This window comes from Ictidomys tridecemlineatus, chromosome 9 (assembly GCF_052094955.1).
Source record: "Ictidomys tridecemlineatus isolate mIctTri1 chromosome 9, mIctTri1.hap1, whole genome shotgun sequence".
NCBI classification, from domain to species: Eukaryota; Metazoa; Chordata; class Mammalia; order Rodentia; family Sciuridae; genus Ictidomys; species Ictidomys tridecemlineatus.
In genome coordinates this window covers 97,351,871-97,369,701 of record NC_135485.1, presented here as the reverse complement: position 1 = coordinate 97,369,701, position 17,831 = coordinate 97,351,871, and the positions used below count along the sequence as shown (strand labels likewise).

Genomic DNA, 17,831 nt, shown 5'->3' with positions numbered 1-17,831 from the left:
CAATCATAATAAACTTTCTAACAATGAAAAGCCTACAACCAGATAGCCTCTTCAAATTTTTTCATGAATAGAAATTCAAGAACACTCCCAAATTTGTTCTACAAAGCCAGTATCACCCTGATAGCAAAACCAGATAAATATACATCAAGGAAAGTAAACTATAGACCAAGATCTCTGATGAACATAGATGCAAAAAATCCTTAATAAAATAGTAGCTATACATATTCAAAAATACATAAATACAAAGATTATACATCATGACCAAGCTGGATTCATCCCAGGAATACAAGGTTGGTTGAACATATACAAATTGATAAATAGAATACATAACATAAATAGAATTAAGGGCAAAGATCACATGATCATCTCAATACATGCAGAAAATCCTTTAACAAAATCTGGCTTCCATTTATGTTAAAAATACTGAATAGCTGGAGTGGTGGCTCAGTGGTAGAGTGCACACCTAGCATGCACGAGGCACTGGGTTAGAACCTTGGCACTACATAAAAACAAACAAATGTATCCACCTAAAACTAAAGATACATAAATAAATATTTTAAAAAATACTGAATAAACTAGAGATGGAAGAAATGATACCTTAACATCATAAAGGTTATATATAATAAACCCCATGCCCAAATCACAGTGAATGGAGAAAAACTTAAAGCTTTCCTCTAAAGTCTGGAGAAGACCAGAGTGTCCACTCTTACCACTCCTACTCAATATAATTCTTAAAACTCTAGTCAGAGTAATCAGGCAAGAGAAGAAATTTAAGGATTACAAATAGGAGAAGAACTGAAAATATCTGTTTGCTGATGACACGATACTAAGAAGACCCCTCCCCCCAAAACACTTCTAATAAGTGACAAACAAATTTAGCAAAGTATAATGACAAAAGATCAATATATGAAAATCAATAGCTTTCTTATATTCCAATGATGCATCTGCTGAGAAAGAAATCAGGAAAACAATTCCATTCACAATAGCCACCTCCACCCTAAAATAATTCTAAAAGGCCTCTATAATGACAATTATAGAACACTGAAGAAGGAAATTGAAGATGACCTTGGAAGATGGAAGGATTTCCATATTCTTGGATAGACAGATATAATATTGTCAAAATGGCCATATTATAAAAGCAATCTATAGTTTCAATGCAATCCCCATGAAAATTTCAATGACATTTTTCATAAACAGAACTAGAAAAATTGTTCAAGAATTCATATGGGAGAAAAAAAGACAGAATAGCCCAAACAATCCTGAGTAGTAAGAGTGAGATTAGAGGCATCAAAACACTTATCTCAAGTTTTACTACAAAGTTGTAGTAATAAAATAGCATGTATTGGCATAAAAACAGATATTCTTGCTCCAGTTAGGACGACAATCATCAAGAACATAAATAATGACAATTGCTGGTAAGGAAGTAGAGTAAAAGGTATATATTGTTAGTGGGACTATAAATCAGCACAACTACTTTGAAAGCAGTATGGAGATTCCTCAACAGACTAGGAATGGAACCACCTTATTGCTCAGCTATTGTCCCCAAGAATCAAAATCAACATACTGTAGAGATACATGCATACCAAGTTTATAACAGCAGCATTCACAGTAGCCAAATTATGGAACTAGCCTAGGTGCCTGTCAAGAGATGAATGAATAAAGAAAATGTGGTTTACATATACAATGGAGAGTCAATCAGCTATAAAGTATGTAATTATGTCATTTGTGGATAAATAGATGAAACTGGAAAACATCATGTTTAAGCCAGACTCAGAAAGTCAAGAGTCAAATATTTTCACTCATATAGGGATGTTACAGGGGTAGAGGTAGGAGAAGGCATTAAAAAAAAGGGGACAATCTCAAGAAAAGAGAAGACCAGAAACAGAAGAAGGGGATCCAGAGAAAGGGAGGACAGGAGGTTATAGGGAAGTGCTGAGGAATGAAATCTACCAAATTGTGCTACCAAGATACAAACACACTAGTGATTCCTGCAAATTTATATACATGTACATATAAATGTATGTGTGTATATTTATATAGACACAGACTATGTAATTATTATATACTAATTAAAATAAAAGTAATAATAGAAAGGAGATTCAGTAGACTAGAGCAAGAAGATCAGGTGAAGAAAGGAGGGGAGGGAAAGGGAAGGTACTGGGAAATGAGATTGATAAAATTATGGTACATACATGTACAAACATGCCATAATAAATCCCACTATTATGTATAATTATAGTATACCAATAAAAATAAAAATAAATTGAAAAAAACTGGAAAATGTTTATTATTAGAATATAAAATTTTACAAGTTAAAGTCTACTCTATTAAGTATATTAAAGGATCATAAAACAATATATGTAATTGAAATTCGATTTTATGGAAATCATTAATATATTGTGGTAATAGAACATTTGGAACATATGAATAATTATAACTGAAAGCTACATTCATCATATTTATAAATTGTGTTTTATAAGAAGGACAATATAGAAAAACCTGAAAAACAGTTTTTCAAAATGTTATCTCTTTTATCAACCAACAAATAAATTCCTATTAACAATTCTTCCTTTGCTTCTGGTATCTCTTATTACACATAAACTTGATGCACACACAGATACTGTGATTGCATAGAAAATAAAATATGAAATAATGTGTAAAATAAGTTTTTTAACTGTAATGTTTAAATAGAGATTTTTTTGAAATATCTGTGTGAATGCAATCATATATTAGAAAATAACTCCATTAAAAAGGATATAAATAACAATATTAAGAGCAATAATAATACCAGGATATATTACTTTTGCATACATCTTCTTTTAGAATTTGTAATTTCAATCTGCAAATACATACCAGATCTGTTTTTGGAGGCTCTACACATTCAGCTGAAAAATATGGTGAACTTCTGACTCCACTGCTGTCAGAAGTTGGTTTTGGAGGTTGAGCATGCTGTCTATAAGTAGCACTTTTAGGCGTCCAACAAAATAGGTTGATTGATTCTCGTACACAGCGTTCAATGTCAATTTCTAGACAGAAAATTAAAGAGCAAATTAGAATTTGGATAGGTTTGTGAATATTAAAAAACTACATGTTTCCTAAATGTATATATGTGAATATAGCGAAGCAGATAACTAATTAGAAAAGATGCTAGTAAAAAATATAGATATTAACCAACATATCAATTCCTGGAATGGTAGACATATTTGGTGGTACTGTATGTATATGTAAATGTATGTATATAGGCATGTTTTATGAGAGTGTTTCATTGATTTACCTACATATATACATGTATGTTTGTATATTTTGGTATATTATTTAAGTAACATAAAACATGTCTTCTTATGATCCATTTACTCTGACAGTGATTTTACCTTTGAAAGTAAAATAGAGAAGGAGGGGCTTGGTATTTGGGATAAGGTAGACAAAAGACTCAGATGTTGATTCACCACAATTTCTACTGAAGTGTACTGAAAGCTTCATTGCCATATATTAAATAAGATATAAAATAATCAAGGCAAAATTTATCAAAATTTCAAGTCAGATATTTTTCTTTTTTACACTTTCCTGAATTTAGTGCAGAAAGGTTGAAATGTATATGATTTAAATTATTTCAAAAAAGAAACATTTTCTCAAAAGATTTTCTGATCTCAAATTTGAAATTTAGGTCCCTTTGAGATAGAGACAATATGTACATAGAAACATGCAGAGATAATATGTATATTACAACTTCAAATTATCGTGTTTTTATTGGAACCATAGCACAGTTGCATTCCTGAGGAATTAATCATTCCTGTCTTTGTATAGAAATATGTGTAGGAAAAGTGGATACTTCACAGAAAGATAGAAGTGCAAAGAAGTTGACTGAGATGAAGGAATTTAGCATGGGTTAGTTTTTCACTCTATGTATTCCTAAAACAAGCAAATGTTTCCCAAGTATTTTATTTTTTGAGGTTAATGTGAATGGGGTAGTTTTCCTAATTTCTCTTTCAGAAGATTCATAACTGATACATAGAAATACATTTGATTTATGGGTATTGGTTTTATGTCCTGCTACTTCAGCAAATAATGATAAGTTTGAGTTCTTTTCCTATCCATATCCCTTTAATTTCTTTTGTCTGTCTAATTGCTCTGGCTAGAATTTCAAGGATTAAGTTCAATAGAAGTGGTGAAAGAGGGCATCCCTGTCTTGATCCAGTTTTTAGAGGGAATGCTTCCAATTCTTCTCCATTTAGAATGATGTTGGCCTTGGGTTTAGGATAGATAGCTTTTACAATGTTGAGGTATATTCCTACTATCCCTAGTTTCTCTAGTGTTTTGAACATAAAAGGATGCTGTATTTTGTCAAATACTTTCTCTGCATCAATTGATATAATCATATAATTCTTATCTTTTAAGTGTATTGGTGTGATGAATTACATTTATTGATTTCCATATGTTGAACCAACCTTGAAACCCATATAATTCTTATCTTTTAAGTGTATTGGTGTGATGAATTACATTTATTGATTTCCATATGTTGAACCAACCTTGAAACCCTAGAATGAACACCACTTGATCATGGTACACTACAGAACACTAAAGAAAGAAATTGAAGAAGACCTTAGAAGATGAAAAGATTTTACATGCTCTTAGATAGGCAAAATTAATATTGTCAAAATGGTAATATTACCCAAAGTGCTATACAGATTCAATGTGATTTCAGTTAAAATCCCAATGTCCTTCTTTATAGAAATAGAAAAAGCAGTAATGAAATTCATTTGGAAAAATAAGAGACCCAGAATAGCCAAAGCAATCCTTAGCAAGAAGAGTGAAGCAGGAGACATCATATTATCAGACCTGAAACTACCCTACAAGCTATAATAACAAAAACAGCATGGTATTGGCACCAAAATAGACTTATAGACCAATGGTACAGCATAGAAGACACAGAGACAAACCCACATATATACAGTTATCTCATACAAGACAAAGGTGCCAAAAACATACAATGGAGAAAAGGCAGCCTCTTCAACAAATGGTGCTGGGAAAACTGGAAGGCCATATGCAGCAAAATAAAACTAAACCTTATCTCTCACCATGCACAAAACTCAACTCAAAGTGGATCAAGGACTTAGGAATTAGACCAGAGACTCTGGGCCTAATAGAGAAAAAAATAGGCCCAAATCTTCATCACATTGGATTAGGCCCTGACTTCTTCAACAAGACTCCTAAAGCACAAGAAATAAAATCAAGAATCAATAAATGGGATGGATTAAAAAAAAAAAAGCTTCTTCTCAGCAAAAGAAACAATCAATGATTTCAAGAGAGAGCCTACATTTTGGGACCATATTTTTGCTACACCCATGTCAAATACAGCACAAATTTCCAGGATATATAAAGAACTCAAAAAATTTAACACCAAAACAACAACAACAACAAAAATACCCACAAACAATACAATCAATAAATGGAATAAGGAGCTGAACAGTCACTTCTCAGAAGAAGATATACAATCAATCAACAAATATATGAGAAAATGTTCAACATCTCTAGTAATTAGAGAAATGCAAATAAAAGCTAAGATTTCATCTCACACAGTCAGAATGCCTGTTATCAAGAATACAAACAACAATAAGTATTGGTAAGGACTGGGGTTAAAGGCACACTTATACACTGCTGGTAGGACTGCAATTGGTATAACCAATCTGGGAAGCAGTATAGAGATTCCTTAGGAATTGGAATGGAACCACCATTTGACCCAGCTATCCCACTCCTTGGTCTATACTCAAAGGACTTAAAATCAGCATACTATAGTAACACAGCCACATCAATGTTTATAGCAGCTCAATTCACAATAGCTAAACTGTGCAATCAACCTAGATGCCATTCAATAGATGAATGGATAAAGAAACTGTGGTATATAAACACAATGGAATATTACTCCACATTAAGAGAATAAAATTATGGCATTTGCAGGTGAATGGATGGAGTTACAGAATATCATGCTAAGCCAATCCCAAGAAACCAAAGGCCAAATGTTCTCTCTGATAAGTGGATGCTGATTCATAATGAGGCAGGGCATGGGAAAAGTGGAGGAACTGTGATTGGGCAAAGGGAAGAGAGGAGAGGGGGCATGGGGGCAGAAAATATGGTGGAATGAGATGCAATGAGATGGACATCCTTACCCTAGGTACATGTATGACTGCATGTACGACTGCACATATGGTGCGACGCTAAATCTCATACAGAGAAATGCGATTTTGTGTTCCAATTGTATACAATGAATCAAAATGCATTCTGCTATCATATATACCTAATTAGAATAAATTAATTTTAAATAAACCAAGCAAATGGTGTATATTCTTATTTCTTCTGCAAAATTCCAAGTGTGTCAGCTCAGAAAGGCAATGGAAATAACTATGTTTAAAATTGCAAAGGGACAAGTTTCCTATTTCTGTTTTTGAAATAAAAGCCTTGTAAGGGAAAAAGGAAATAGGCACTTAGTATACATGGAGGGTGCTGTGTGTAGGGCTTAATCTTGGTTGTCACTGTGATTGGATTGAGGGATGCCTAGAACAATGGTAAGTCACACTTCTGTTTGAGGCCGAGTTGGAGGAAGTTGGGTCACTGGGGACATGATCTCTGAGGGTATATTAGAATCCTGGTTCCTTTCTTCCACTCTTTTTTGTGTCTCAGCTGCCATGAAGTACCTTGCCACATGCCCAAGGGCAAGAGGGCTTAGTGACCATAAAGCTGTGAGCCAAAATAAATCTTTACTCTTTATTTATCTCAGCTATTTTGTCAGAGCAACAAGAAGACTGATATAGAACACTAGTCATGCATTTAGTTATTTGCCATCATAAGGTAGAGAATCTTTAGCAAAGGGAAGGAAAAAATGACACTGAGCATCTACTATGCAATAAGCTTTGTATATTTTTCATTTAGTTTGTTTAATTCTTTCAATGATGCCTAAAGATGGGTATTGTAATCTTTCTACCATTTTTATTGAAGATGAAAAAGCTAAGAAAACATAAGGAAACAGACTTATGTTGTGTTCTACTATGGGTGGGATGTCTGAAGTTACTGAAGGGTTATAGGCATATTTTGTTATTTCCCAATTCATTTAGATTTGGAATAGGACCAGCAGGTCTGAAAAGATCAGTTACTCAATTAAGCATTCCTATATCTGCTATTAAGTGATTTCTGCCAATCTCACAGCTGTTTCCACTGATGGCTACACAAAGAGGTCAGATTTCATCATTCTACATGTTATTTCTATCAAAAAATTCTACAAAACAGTTAAAACAAGATTTGAAATTTGAAATTATATGAGCAATGACTAACACAGTGAAGTGTATTTTTTAAAAAAGCTCTCTAAGATAATTAACCTGATATTTCACAAGGAAAAGGATACAAACACCAACTAGAAGAAAAATATAAAAATCAAAGTTATTTTTCTCTACTCTGCTTAAGAAGAAACAGATATACTCAATTTATTTTAGAAAACTCTCAATTAAGATAGTTACTATAAAAATTTATTAGCTGAAGAGAAAAAGCTCTTAGTCATCTAAATTTGTCTTTTTACTCTGCTTAATCCTAAAAGAATTTCAGTTCATAGACTTTGCATCTGTAGTATTCAAATCAGTTTGACCCATCTGTCTACCCAGCACAATGTTGAAATCAAGTCAATGGTCCAGATCATTTTCCATTTTCCAGTGGAAAATGCCAATTTGTATCTCACTCCAAAATATTCTACTAACACCATAAACAGTTTACAGTAAATCTTGAAAATTTACTGGGGAAGTTTTAATTCCACCCTGATGGTCAGTACTGGCATATACCATATTCTCCATTCACCTGGCCCAAGTTACCTCTCCATTCCCAAATCCTTCCAAAGTACTTTGTCATAATCTAAATATAGCAAAAATATTTTGTGAACTGTATATTGCAGTGTGCAATTATTCTTATCTCTCTTCTTTTACTACTATTTTCTCTCCTACATCATAATTATTTGTATAGCGCATTGTGAATAAAGCATGTACCCTAATTACAGTTCCTCAGGTTTGAACCAAAGATACTTTGAGATTCTAAGTGAAATAACTTATATAAATTGGTTTCTTGATCCTTCTTCATAATTACTGTGTCTCTTAGAAACACTGAATTATGTTCAGCATGATAAAAACATCTCACGTTTACCTTTGGGCAAAGGTAGATAAAAAAAATACATTTCAATTGAAACCTTCTTTTTATACTTTAACGGCTGCTGAGTTGCTTCCTAGATCTATTGATTAGTTGTTTTAGTGGCACTTCTTTTTACTATTATCCAGTTCTCTTCAGCTCTCCTCTATATATGATCCGTATTTCTGTGAGGAGGATTAAAAATTAAAAAAACATTATTTTCTTTCTTGATTTATTTCATCATTTTGATGGATCATATTTTCTAGTAGTATACAAGAAAGGATGCATAGGAGGAAACTTATTTGTAAACTTTGCATGTCTTTTATATCTTTATCCTGCCTTTGAATGATGGTTTGACTATGCATACATAGTATCTAGAATTGAGTATTTTGAAATAAAATGAAAAAATGTTCTGTTTCTTAAAAAACTTCCTGATCTTTCATACTTGTAATATCTTTTTATAGTTACCTTTTTGAGGATATTCCTTTTTTCAGATTGGATGTTTTGTACATATGAGCTGGGTTTGGTAACTGAGTGTTCATTAAAGGGGAAACTGGGGAGTAGTTATTTTGTTAGAGGACCCTTAAGTAAGCTATTTCTCTTTCAGGGGAAATACAGTTTCTCTAGGAAATTCTTTCTCAATTACCTATTGACATCCTTCTGGGAATTGACTATGTTGTTAGGGAGTGGGGCAGTAGTTGGGGTTATACCTATATACAGTCACTTAACTCCTCTCTTATGCTTCTTGACTCTCAGTTTGAAGACTCTCTAATTCCATCATGTGAAGGACAATCTATTCATACTTGATAATGTTTTACTGAAGTAAGTAAAACTGTCTTTTTCTATACCAACTTTCCTTCCATTTTTGTATTTCCTTTTGTGTTGAGAAATGTCACAGTTGCTGTGGACAATGTAAGATACAACTCAGAGTAAGATACAGATACATTCAGTTTGGTGTAATGGCAGATATCTACATTTGAAATAACTTATGAGTACTGACAATGATTTTCTTTGTCACCAAACTGAAGCCTAGCTCCTTATCAACTTAATTTTAAATTTGGCCTATACAGCCTTGACAAAAAATTAACAGTTTACAATAGCTTAAGACCACATCCCTAGGACAACACTAGCCTTTTTTAAAGTGCTTGCCTGTGAAAACACAAGGATGCCAAAAGAATTTACTGTTAGTTCCAATTGGCGCCTGAAGAAAGAGGCCTTGTCTTCCTGTATCCAGTGGGAAGGTAGGAGCCTAATAAGCATGAATTAGCAAACCCTATGGGTTTCACATGAATCAACCTACATGCTCCCTGTTTTGTAATTTCGTTTTTACCTAACTCCATTAAGCTACTGCTTACTCAGTTCATTCTGCCTTTAAACACCCAATAACTTCTATATAATCCAAAAGTGAGTTCACATCTCACTGGACTATTTCTCATATTCTCACTACTTTATCTAGTATCTGCCTTTATTTATCTTTAACATTATAGTTAAGTTATTGCCAACTCTAGAAATGGTTTCTGGGAGTAATTTCACTACCCTCTATGCAGGTACAGGGGATATAATGCAAAATGAATGTGTTCCAACACTGGAAACTAATGGGTAGCATAGGACAAACATGGTTGAAATGTACACAGCCCAAAATCAGACTATGAAAAATTCTTCCACATATTAAACATACAGAACAGTAAATCAAGAATTTGACTTTTTTGAGTACCTTTGTCAAAGGAGAAGTATTTTCCTTTCAGAAATATATTTAATAATGCCACATATATAGTTAAAATACGCTAATAACACTTTCTCCTTTTTTTGATAGAAATTTAACAAAATACATTTGTGTGTTTATAGGAAACAAACCTGAAGCACTACAATAAATACAACTGTGTAAAAAATCATTCTTTATGCATTGCTACTATCAAAAGTAAAAATTCAATCAACCCTGCCAGTGGAAAGACTGATTACTATTTTCTCTATAAGAACTAATGGACATTATTGTCACATTGCAAGGAAAGTATGAAGCCAAAACATTAAGAAAAATATCTTGAGAGATGTGTTAGATTTTAATTAACAAAGTTATAGTATTTTTACATTTTGTAATTTGTTGTGATCTCTTTGTTCATTCAAAATGATCTTCCTTTTAAAAAATATTTATTCTGGGCTGGGGATGTGGCTCAAGCATTAACGTGCTTGCCTGGCATTTGTGTGGCCTGGTTCAATCCTCAGCACCACATACAGACAAAGGTGTTGTGTCCGCTGAAAACTAAAAAATAAATATTAAAAAATTCTCTATCTCTCTTTCTTAAAAAAATTTATTCTTTATTTGTAGTTGGGCACAATACCTTTATTTTATTTATTTTTATGTAGTGCTGAGGATGGAATCCAGAGCCTCACATATGCTAGGTGAGCGCTCTACCGCTGAGCCACCACCCCAGCTCCTCTAACAGTCTTTAATAGCTCAATTCAGTACTATAATTTATATCCTCTTTTGAAAAAAGGGTGGCCTCCCCACATTGAATAAGCTTCAGGCCCAAAATATGGCTTCTTCTGAGATGGTAGAGGAGCAGACCCTTGCCTGGCAGGGGCAACAAAGATCTGTGTGGGTGAAGAAATGAACCATTCCTTATGCCTATATTCGAGTGAGTGTTCTCTGGTTTCTTGCCTTTGAGTAATTCACTGATCCACACTTAAGGATTGTTCATAAGTAGTATCATTTGCAGCCTAAAAAACTAAGTAAGGATAAAATGTTACTAGAAAGAGAGAATGTGTGAAATCCATCTAAAACATTACAAATCTCCCAGGACTTTTTTTTCATGGAATTTATTTTGATCCAGAGTTAAATTCAACAGAAACTGTTTTACCATATTCTTGAACTTATCTACCTGCAGCTCTCTTTCCGTTGCTTGGAACACAGCATTTTAGAAGTGTCCAAATCATCTTCCATACTACTGTCAGAATCATTTTTCTAAAATATTCTACTTTTTTTTTTTGGCTTAAAGCATTTCAATTGCAGGGAGAATAAAGCCCAAATTCTTCCACATGTCATGCAATGTTCCCTGTAAACAGTACTCCATATATTCTCACCAGTTTTTATCACCACTATCTCATTCAGTCCTGATATCCTTCCCTTGCATCCTACTCTTTAGTCATTTTACCAGCATCCTACTTACATTAAGATGGCTAGGAAGTTTCATACCTCTGTGTCATCTTTGTGTCATTTTCTAAGCTTTCAGTGTTTTCTTCCCATCCTATTCAGGAATATAATATCTTTTTTATTTTTATGGTCCCACTGCAATAGTACTTTCCTGTCATATAATAAAGTTTGTTAAAAATGTATGGAATGAATAAAGTTACTGATCTAATGTCTCACAGAAAGTGAATGAAATTTTCTGACACACAATTCATTCACTTTAGATTTTTTTTTTTTACCGCACAAAACACTAAAGCAAAGGTGGTTAGTTTTCTCGTTGCTAAACATTATTGAACAAGTCTAATTATACACATATATACAGATACTCTTTAACACATATATGCATATACACACTCATTATAGAAAGTCACTAAATATTTGTTTGAATGAAAGAAAGAATGAATTTTTAAACATAATTTTGGCAATATCTAAGGGGAAATGATGGTACAGTGTGCTACTGGGCTCCTGATTTAATTCACCCAGCCTTCCAAATCTGGTACAAGCTCATGCAATTACTGCAGCATTTTGCTATGCATTTATCATACCTGCTGCTTAATGCCTACAATGCAATGAGCATAAATAGAAAATTCAATCAACACTACTGATATGTGTATACTTAAATTGTTTTCACTTTTTAACATAATTGTTTTTAAAAGTTAGCAGTGGGGTGTACTATACTATAGTGCAAAGCAGCTGGTGTTGAAACAGAGTACACCTCAGGAAAAAGAATAATGCAGAAGCTTGGAATATTTAGCACCAGATCAGCTCAGTCATCATTTTCTCTTTTTTTTACACTTAGTGGTAATCACAAACAAAACAGGAGTCTTGATATCTGTGGCAACTACAGCCTTGTGTTCAAGTTCATTAACCAGTTTTTCTATTACTTATAATTTATACAAAATAATTGAAATGGTTTTAATTTTTCAAAGGAAATGCAGCAGCTTGTAATAAAAATAAGAAAATTCTAGACATTTCCTCTATGCTACATAATTTTGAAAAGAGCCTAATAACAGCGGTATATTCTTCTTTACAATCTGGTCTGTTCATTTGTTCTATTTTATTTTATTTAAATTGACTTGACACTGCACTCATAGAAGGGACATGTGATTCAGAAGTTATTTTCTATTCTGTTGAAGATCACCATTTAAAACAGGCCACATATCAAATTACTTTCATTTTTGTGCTAAATGTAAAGAAATAGAGGGCTAGATAGGAGAGAAAGATAAAAGGGGACCCATAAGTATTATCACCTTATTAAAATACAAATCACATATTGAACAATACATGATAAATGCCATTTTTAAAACACATTTTGGTTCTTAAATTCTCACTGGCAACAACATCAGTGTGTGTGAGAAATTTTTAAAGATAGTTTCTAATCTTTAAATGTTTCTGTGGTTACTCAATATACTTCAAAAGTAAACAGTATTCTGTTTAAGCAATTTGAAAACTCAAAGCCCATATAAACTGTCAACAGTAAAACAAACAAATTCCATCATTGATATCTTGTGACAGATATGCTGAATCACTCTGATATAAACTATAAGATAATTTTTGGATTGGTCACAAAAATTAAGAGTAGAAACTCCCTTTCAATCTTAAAATAAATAGACCGTAGTGACAAACTTCCTTATTAGATTTTTTAAAACTTGGGATGTGATCTAAAATGTAGCAGTACTCTAATGAAATCTTAATTTTCAAGGTAAGTGGAAAATTCATATCAATCCTGACTTTGTTTTTCATTATAGTTCCCAACATCTAAGAAACATTGTGACTTTGTAAACTGTTTATGTGTTGCAAAATTAGTTCTGTTTTAAGAGCACCTCCGAGATCAGTGTTATGAGAATTTTTCCAGCTTTCCAGAATCATGTCACAATATGAGAGACTTCACCAGTCATGCCATTGACTTTGTGTTTTCCATAATCATTTATTTCTGCTTAGAAGTCATATATTGTAACATCTGTTTTCAAATTTCTCCCTTTTTACAGAAATAATGCAGTTGTGGCTCCCCAAGAAGATTGATATAACCTGAGATTTTGAAAATAACTTTTTCATGGAGTTTTATTTTAGTGACTATACAACCATGCAATCCATGTAAATAAAACCAAATCAACTACTTTCTCATTTAACTTTAGCCACCTTTCAATTCAAGAGAATTTAATATATCGTCTAAATAATAAATCATCTAATGTTAATATCCAGCTTTTACAGGTGGATGGGGAGAGGGCCATAGATAAAATCTCCACATTTAATTTCTGTTATGACTGTGCTTTTGCAAATCCAAGATGTACATCCATGGACATCACATACTTACAAGCATTAAGTGTGAATAATTAATGTACTCTCAGCTTAAGGTAAAATGGCCTCATTCTTATAGACAATTTAAAACTTCCACTAAACAACTGTGTGCTGCAAGGGTAACTTTCACCAGAACAATTCTTTACCTTACAGCAGGCTATGAGCCAGGAAAAAAATTATGGATTACTACTAGTATCACTTATGTTAAAAAATGCTTTGTTTAACCCAAGATAGAGCTCCTTTAAAGCAATGTACACAGACAAGAATGCTCCACAAATATCAATATAGCCATTCATTCCTATTTTGATAAGTGATGCTATTTTCAACAATACATTTCATTATTTCAGGGACATTGAATTGAAACCAAATCTCTCTATAAATATATATATAAATATATTTAAATATTTTGAGCAGGATGCTGTATGCTCCTTTTTTTGTCTGTGCTCTCCATCCTCTTTTCTAGTCACCTTCTCAAAAGGACTTCCATCAGTTTGTTGTTTGGGGCTTTTCAGCGCTTTCTTCACTCTGTCTAGTAAAGTCTGTCTGTCATTTCTCTTTTCAAACAAAGAAGTCACAAATCAGTAGCCCACTGGATATAGTCAGTTATATTTGACTCAAGTTTATAGATTTAAAAAAAAATTGGGCCACTGTTTACAATTGTGAGATTATACACAAATAGTATTGTAATCCTGTTTCATTTATATCTATCCCTAAATGAACAAACAGTTCTCAATTTTACAGTTAAAAATCTTTTTAAATACTTTTGAAACTTGGGAAATAAATAATATACATTCTTTTAATATTATACTACATAATGTCGAAATTTTTCCCTATGAAATTTATTCCTCTCATAGAGGAAGACAGAACCAACAAGGTTTATTTCACTGGGTTCCAGAGCTTATGAAGTTATATGAAGCCTTCTTAATGGAGGAGGAGGGCAAATAGATATGCTGCCAGACTCTGGAAAATGTAGGAAAGAGGGTTCCTTCGTTACATGGAGGTGGGAGAACTCCCATCAGTCCCTTTCATGTTTTCTTAGAACTCAACCCCTGGGAAGAGAGGGTCTTAAGACTGGTCCTTGAGTGGGCTGGGGTTGTGGCTCAGTGGTAGAATGCTCGCCTAGCATGTGTGAAGCCCCGGGTTTGATCCTTATATTTTATCACACGTAAATAAATAAAATAAATGTATTGTGTCAAACTACAACTAAAAAATAAATGGGGAAAAATAAAAAGACTGGTCCTTGGGAAGTTGAGGAGGTCTCCATGTTTCATGTTGTAACTGTCGGCTCCAGGTCTCTGTTCTTACTAAGAGCTCAATTTCTTGGGACTTCAACTGACTTCTTTCTACAGAAGAACAAATCTATGTAACCAGCAATGCGGGGACAGCTCAGTATGGCTCTGTCCTTATGACTCAAGGAGCTTGTCATGTATATTAGGGTGAATAAAGTTATATGTGTGTATACTAATGTAAGTATACATGTGGGGGATATATCACCTCTATAGATTGGAAGTAAGCCAGATAAACTTAAAAAAAATGCCATTCACTGTAAAATCAGAGTGTTGTCATTGTTTAATGTTAATGGTTTTTGATAGTTATTGTAAATAAACATTGCATTTTGAAATTTATTCCCACAGGCAGTAACAATGAAAGAACAGCAATTAATGAATAATACAGAGAACTTAGTGAATAAATAAATACCTACTGTATCTATGTTCTCCTCCTCCTTTTTATGTTGCTAAGTCCTGAACCAAATATTTCTTATGGTGTGTGTGTGTGTGTAATATATATAATATATAGATTTTTGATTACTGAAAGGATATTTCATATCTAACATGACATCTATCCATTATCCATTATCCTGCATAATATATTTAAGAAAAATCCAGTGTTGGTATGTATGTCTTTGAATTAGTTTATAGTTCTTGCCAATCATGCATTCCCATTCTGAAAGTTACAGATGCCATCAACCATTTGCATGTACTCAGAATATCTCACAAAACATTAAAGTATTAAATGTTTACAATCTGATAAGTTAGGATAAGTTGTGGTGTTTAGGATCTTATTACATTCATGTGGATAAAGGAAAATATACTACCAATTTTTATGTCAATATGGAAAAGTTAAAAAGTGTTTTAATACTAACTGAGCATTATTTGCCATTTTCAAACTAAATTTCCACCCCATCCCCAACATATGCTATGCCTGAATTTCAATGTATTTTTTTAATCTTTTCTTTCTTAGAAGTTGTTTTTTAATACTTACCTAATTAGGGTTGTCCAATGTAGCAAATATAAATGTAGGAGATGGAGTAAAATTGGGTCTCAGATAAACAATGTTCATTTGGGATATATTTATTTTAGTAGTATTATCTGAAATTTATATTTAATGAGGCATACTGATTTTGTCTGACATTCAAATGTCTTATAATATGACTTATACTATAACAAAATGGTGTACAAAGCAAATCTTGGATTTTAAAGATTTTAGACATGTGAGGAAGCTAGAGAACTCCTTAATATTGCTATCTGGTTAAATGCAAGGAAGGAAAATAGATTAAGTCTTGATTTCACCAATCACCTGCTAGAGATCCATGAGAACTTATAACCAAGAATAGGTATCATCCTTCTCCCCTTCCCTAGCACAAGAATCACCAGAACTGCTTTAAAGTCAATGGAATTTTTAGTAAGACTAGATTATACAATTGACTTTAATCAATATAAACACCTTCACCTATCCACCTATAATTCCACAACACATATAATACTTTCTGAACTAGTGAAAATAGTGAGATGGTACTAATATTTTTCATGTTTTTGTTGAAAATTAAATCATATTACAAAATATGTAGGTGATACTAAAATGCTTAAATTTCATTCAAAACTTTTCTATTAAATTAAGCTTCTCTAATTGAAAAATCACTATACAACTAAGATTTTTCAGTCAAATGCTGATTTCTTCCTATAAAAAAGTATTTGAAACTTTTCATATGCTGAAATCTTTCAGTATACTATTACCTTCTAAACAGTTTATATATGCATATTTCTCCCAATGTTAAAGCCATTATTTTAATCTCAGAATAAGTTAAGGTTTCTTCCATACAGATTTAACATTATTTTTTCTACAGAGTTCTCTAAGAAAAATATTCCTGCCTTTAAATATTTCTGTCTTTGAAAATAATCAGTTTTTTTGCATAACCTCTGGGGATTAGCAAGGATGGCGGAATGTGATGGTCATCATATACAAAATACATGTATGAAGATTTGAATTTGGTGTCAACATTCCTTATATACAGAGATATGAAAAATTGTGGAATATATATGTATTAAGAATTGTAATGCAAAAAAAAAGGAGTACACGTATAATGGCGTAATTTGGTGTGAACATACTTTATATACAGAGTTACGAAAAACTGTGCTGTATATGAGTAATAATGAGTGTAATGCATTCCACTATTGAAATGTATTTAAAAATAAGGAATATAATCAGGGATGCATTGTTATTGATATGTTCAATTGATACTCAACTGTACAAAGGAATATAAAACAAAACAATAAAACAAAAAGCATTTAAACATCTCAGTTGTCAGAAATCCACTCTAAAATTATTATCCTTTTGGTTTTACTTAGATATTATTCTTATCTTCAAAACTGCATGGATATATCTCCAAAGAAAGATTTAAAAGCCAAAGAGGGTACTATAGCAGAATATCAGAGAGAGAGAACAAAGACTGGGAAACCCCATATTGTAACTGAGTTTAAAAAGTGGTAACCTTGGAAACTACTCTCTTAAAAGCAGCAGCCAAAATCCATTATTAGATGGTGGTATGAAAAGCCAAGTATTTCTCCCAAAATATCCTGCCACAGCTGAGCATGGTGGCACATGCCTGTAATCCCAGCAACTCAGTAAGCTGAGGCATGAGGATCACAAATTTGAGGCCAGCCTCAACAAATTAGTGATGTCCTAAGCAATCAAAACCCTGTCTTAAATAAAACAATTAAAAGGGCTAAGGATACAGTTCAGTGGTAAAGCACCCCTGTTCAAGCAATGTTAAATGTACCAATCTCAAAGTAATCTGTTCTAGTACAAGCATGGCACACATACCAATACATGTCAAGAGCATTCAGGAAAAATTTCTAGCATCGTTTGTACTTTCTTGGAATGTAAAATCACAATATATCACCTTCTACAACGC

At 32.8% G+C, this 17,831-nt stretch overlaps 1 protein-coding gene across 7 annotated transcripts in view; it reads right to left on the bottom strand.

The window, feature by feature from the left end:
* The window catches only part of Tbck (TBC1 domain containing kinase), a 215,916-nt gene that overhangs the window by 79,303 nt on the left and 118,782 nt on the right, over positions 1-17,831 (bottom strand). For all 7 annotated transcript variants that reach the window (XR_013426040.1, XM_021720499.3, XM_040293008.2 and 4 more), the window contains one exon: positions 2,854-3,026. Coding sequence is in view for 6 of the 7 variants with exons in the window: in XM_021720499.3 (XP_021576174.1) it covers positions 2,854-3,026 (173 nt within the window). In the remaining variant the exon portion in view is untranslated. The remainder of the gene's footprint in view (positions 1-2,853; positions 3,027-17,831) is intronic.